General features: G+C 32.9%; 1 protein-coding gene across 3 annotated transcripts in view; it reads right to left on the reverse strand.

Moving 5' to 3' along the window:
* Nucb2 (nucleobindin 2) overlaps positions 1-3,866 on the reverse strand; it is a 35,701-nt gene that overhangs the window by 6,580 nt on the left and 25,255 nt on the right. For all 3 annotated transcript variants that reach the window (XM_010615160.3, XM_010615161.3, XM_010615162.3), the window contains 5 exons: positions 3,136-3,239; positions 1,595-1,780; positions 1,310-1,400; positions 671-729; positions 38-130 (listed from right to left, as the gene is read on the reverse strand). In XM_010615160.3, the coding sequence (XP_010613462.1) occupies positions 38-130; positions 671-729; positions 1,310-1,400; positions 1,595-1,780; positions 3,136-3,239 (533 nt within the window). The remainder of the gene's footprint in view (positions 1-37; positions 131-670; positions 730-1,309; positions 1,401-1,594; positions 1,781-3,135; positions 3,240-3,866) is intronic.

Below are 3,866 nucleotides of genomic sequence, written 5' to 3' on the forward strand. Positions count from 1 at the left end.
GAAAAGAAATAAAATACCTTAAACTTTTAAAATATACCTCATTCATTACATGTTCCCTCATTCTAAGCCTTTCTTCCTCCATTTCCACCATGTCGTCCTCTTCATTTTGGGCATCATACACTTTCTCCAACTAAAAAGAAAATTTAAAAATCAACACGAAAGGAAAGAAAGTAATGGAAAGGAAAAAATGTGTCAGGCTTTATATTTATATGCCTCCCCCCAAGACCCTCATGTGCTCATAGGTGGGGCTTGGAAGGTGACTGGATTATGGAGTTTACAGCTGACTTGCTAATAGGAGGTGGGGTCTATGAGAAGATCAGGTCATTGGGGTGAGGCCTGGAAAGCTTATCTCCTTTCCTAGCTCTTCCCTTCACTATCTCTGCTTCCTGGTTGCCATGAGGTAATTACTTTTCTTCCACTGTCCCTCTTTCCCAGGCTATCCTACTGAAACCTCTGCAAACTGGGAGCCAAAATAATCTCTCTTCCTTCAATTTGTGGGTGTCAGGCACTAGTCTCAGTGACAAGAAAGTAAGATAAAATGAGATAAGATAAGAACACTGAATACGGGGCTGGGGATTTAGCTCAGTGGTTTGCCTGCCTTCCAAGTGCGAGTTTCATCCCTGATACCCAAAACAAAATAAAACACTGAATATGTAGGAAACTAATTTACCTCCTTAGTAAACAGGGCTTCTAATTCTTGCTCATCCAGGAATCCATCACTATTGACATCTAAAGTTTAAAAGTTACAGATGCAAAAATGGATTTTAAACTCTTAGCAAATAATTATAAATGTAGTTACAAATGATTTGCAAATTAGTACTACCACGAAGCAACATTATGCTGTCAGAAGGGGATTTCTCCTTTCTCACAAAGCTTTTAGAACGGCCCAAGTAGAAACAATTCTGTATTTATAATCCACGATCATTTTTTAGAAAAACATATCTTAACCGTTTTCCCAAAAAGATATTGCAAAGCAATATGCTACAGAGTAAAAGTAAACTTTAATATTATAGTGTAAAGAGCTTTAGATACAATGTAACTAGCCACAGAATTACCTTCAGTTTACAGAAACTTTGCAATAAACCATATAATGACACAATAAAAATAGCGGTAGAAAGACAGCTATTGATCCAAAATATTTTATACTGCCTTTCAGCAATAAAGACTATCATATTACCCTAGAAAAAAACTCCAGGCATTTACTGTTGAAAGGACTCAATAACCAACCTTGGTAGAAACCACTTAAAAGAAAATATAATTTTTTTCAAATAGCAGATATAAATATCAATATTTGTATCAAATCTGTTACCATGTAATTTGAAAAATGTCTTGGGGTCAAAGTCATTAGGGTCCAATCCATCAGTCTCTTCCCATACCTCTTTTAGTTGATCTTTGCTTCCCTGTGAACCAATTTTAAAAAATTGCTCAAAACAAAATATAATCTATGTATATAGACTCAAAATAAGATATAAGTTTGGGAAAATTTGCAGAATTAAAGATCAAAATTTAAGTATGATTAACTTGGGATAAAATTCTATCTGGTATAAAATCTTATCTTCATGTAAAAATGGTTTCATAAAGTTACAATCCTTACTGGATGATTAACTTTGGGATGATTTTCATGCTTCCTCTTCATTTCTTCAAATTTAGATTCTTCTTCTTTTCTCTTTTCTTCATCTAGTGTTTTTAAATATTCTCTCCGTTCATGTTCCTTCATCATTTCATATTTTTTGAATTCTTCGTGTCGAGTCTTGTCATACTGTTCCAAATCTTTTGTTGCCTAGAATTCAATAATGTATTTGGTTTTTTTTTTTTAATATATGTGACTATTACAGGGGGTGTTATAGCCCTGAGCTATACCCTATCACTTTTTCTTCCATTTTGAGAGAGGGTCTTAATAAATTGCCCAGTCTGGGCTTGAATTTGCAAAACTGCCTCAGCCTCCTAAGTCACTGGGATTATAGGTGTGTACCACCATTCCTAGCTCAATGATGCATCTGAATTAAACTTTTTAAAAAGGTTTTGAAAGTATAAATAAAGTCACTCAATCACAACAGACTCTCAAACAGAAAGTGGTATAGGAAAACAAAACCATACTGGACTAATCTTCGTTAATTCTACCATTTTATTTTAGTCACTATTGTTACCAGAGATGTAAAAATTCAAAGAAAATAGAAGTACAAAGTCAGCTTCACTTTTAGAAATTTCCCATAAGCAAGAAATATATACATTAATTTAGAGACGAAAGAGTAAAAAGGGACTTATCAAGATTGGATAATACAGAAAATTAGAACTATTTCTAACCATGGCACTAAATCTGAAGCCAGATTCTAATGCGTAATTTGGTAATTCCTTTCAAACACAATATGAGAGACCCACAAACTTTCATCTAAAGTCCCTGAGGCCAGATGTTTTAGAATTTTCCAGATTTTAGAAAAGGAATATGGTACATATGCCATATGAGATATGCTTGCAGTATCTATGATGATATTGCAAAAAAAATTAGTATTTAACAAAATCCATAAATATACTAAGTAGACAAGGTGAAGATTACAAATAACATTTCTATAATTGGTTAGTTCAGGCTAGCCAAGTTTTAGTTTTTTCATCTTTTTCAATTTTGGAATTAAGAGTAAGGGACTGTAGATCTGTACCTTCATAATGAAACCTGTACAAATAAACTTTATGCTACCTTCCTTTAAAAATACACATTTTATCTGGGAGTTGTGATTGATGCCTGTAATCTTCGCACTCTGGTCAGGTGAGGCAGAAGGACTGCAAATTCCAACTCAGCCCGGACAATTTAGAAACTGAGCAACACCCTATCTCAAAATAAAAAATAAAAAAGGGTGAGAGATGTAGCTCCTTGGGTTCAATCCCTTGTACTTCCTTAAAAAAAAAAACAAAACAAAACTGCATCACCAATTTTAGAGGATATATGTTATAGTCCCACTTCAGTTTTCACTTGAGTTTACTGGTTAAAGTACAAACTACAAGGACAAGGATTTAGCTCAGTGGTTCTGATGCCCACCTCACAAGTGAACGGTCCCAAGTTCAATCCCTGGTACCAAAAATAAATAAATAAAGTACAAAATACAAAGGCACAGTAAAGACAATTTTTGGAACTGCTCTCACCGCTTTGATTAGCATATCTAAATCTGTGGATTCAAACTTGTCAGGATTCATATGGTTTAGGTGATCAAATTGTTTTAGAAGAGCTTGGTGGTCCATGCCTATATCTGAAAGAAAATGAGAAAACTGTAATGATCAATTAATAGATACTAGAAACATGAATATACATAATAAATAAGGGAAAACTTTCAAATTTATTCCTATAGGATTTTATAAGAAAATTCAAATTTTTAAAATAAGGGTTCATATTTCTCTATTTCATATAACATATTTCATGTAACAATATTATACACATTGTTATTCTAGGCAAAGGTAACATTCTTCACTCTAGAACAGAATACAACTTAATATGCACATTTTAATGCTATATTTAAAAAGACCACTCAACTATGAGCCTAATAACAAAAATTTTATCATCTTCAAATTATCAAATATCCCACTTATAAGTAGATAAATGAACACAGTGCCCTCATAAAAGGTCTAAACAGAATTTCTTAAAAGAATTAATTGCTCTAAAATTTAGATGAAGGAATACTTTTGTATTCCAATTAATCATTTACATAACGATAAAAATCAAATTCAGGTAAATTCAATTAAATTATGTCTTTTAAAAAAGAAACATCAATAGTTATTCTTTGCTGGGGATTTAGCTCAGTGGTTCCGCTGCCTGCCTCACAAGTATAAGGCCCTGAGTTCAATCCCCAGTACCAAAAAAAAAAAAAAAAAAAAAAAGT

The sequence above is a fragment of the Fukomys damarensis genome, unplaced genomic scaffold (genome assembly GCF_012274545.1).
Source record: "Fukomys damarensis isolate Sample0158 unplaced genomic scaffold, DMR_v1.0_HiC HiC_scaffold_16, whole genome shotgun sequence".
Taxonomy (NCBI): domain Eukaryota; kingdom Metazoa; phylum Chordata; class Mammalia; order Rodentia; family Bathyergidae; genus Fukomys; species Fukomys damarensis.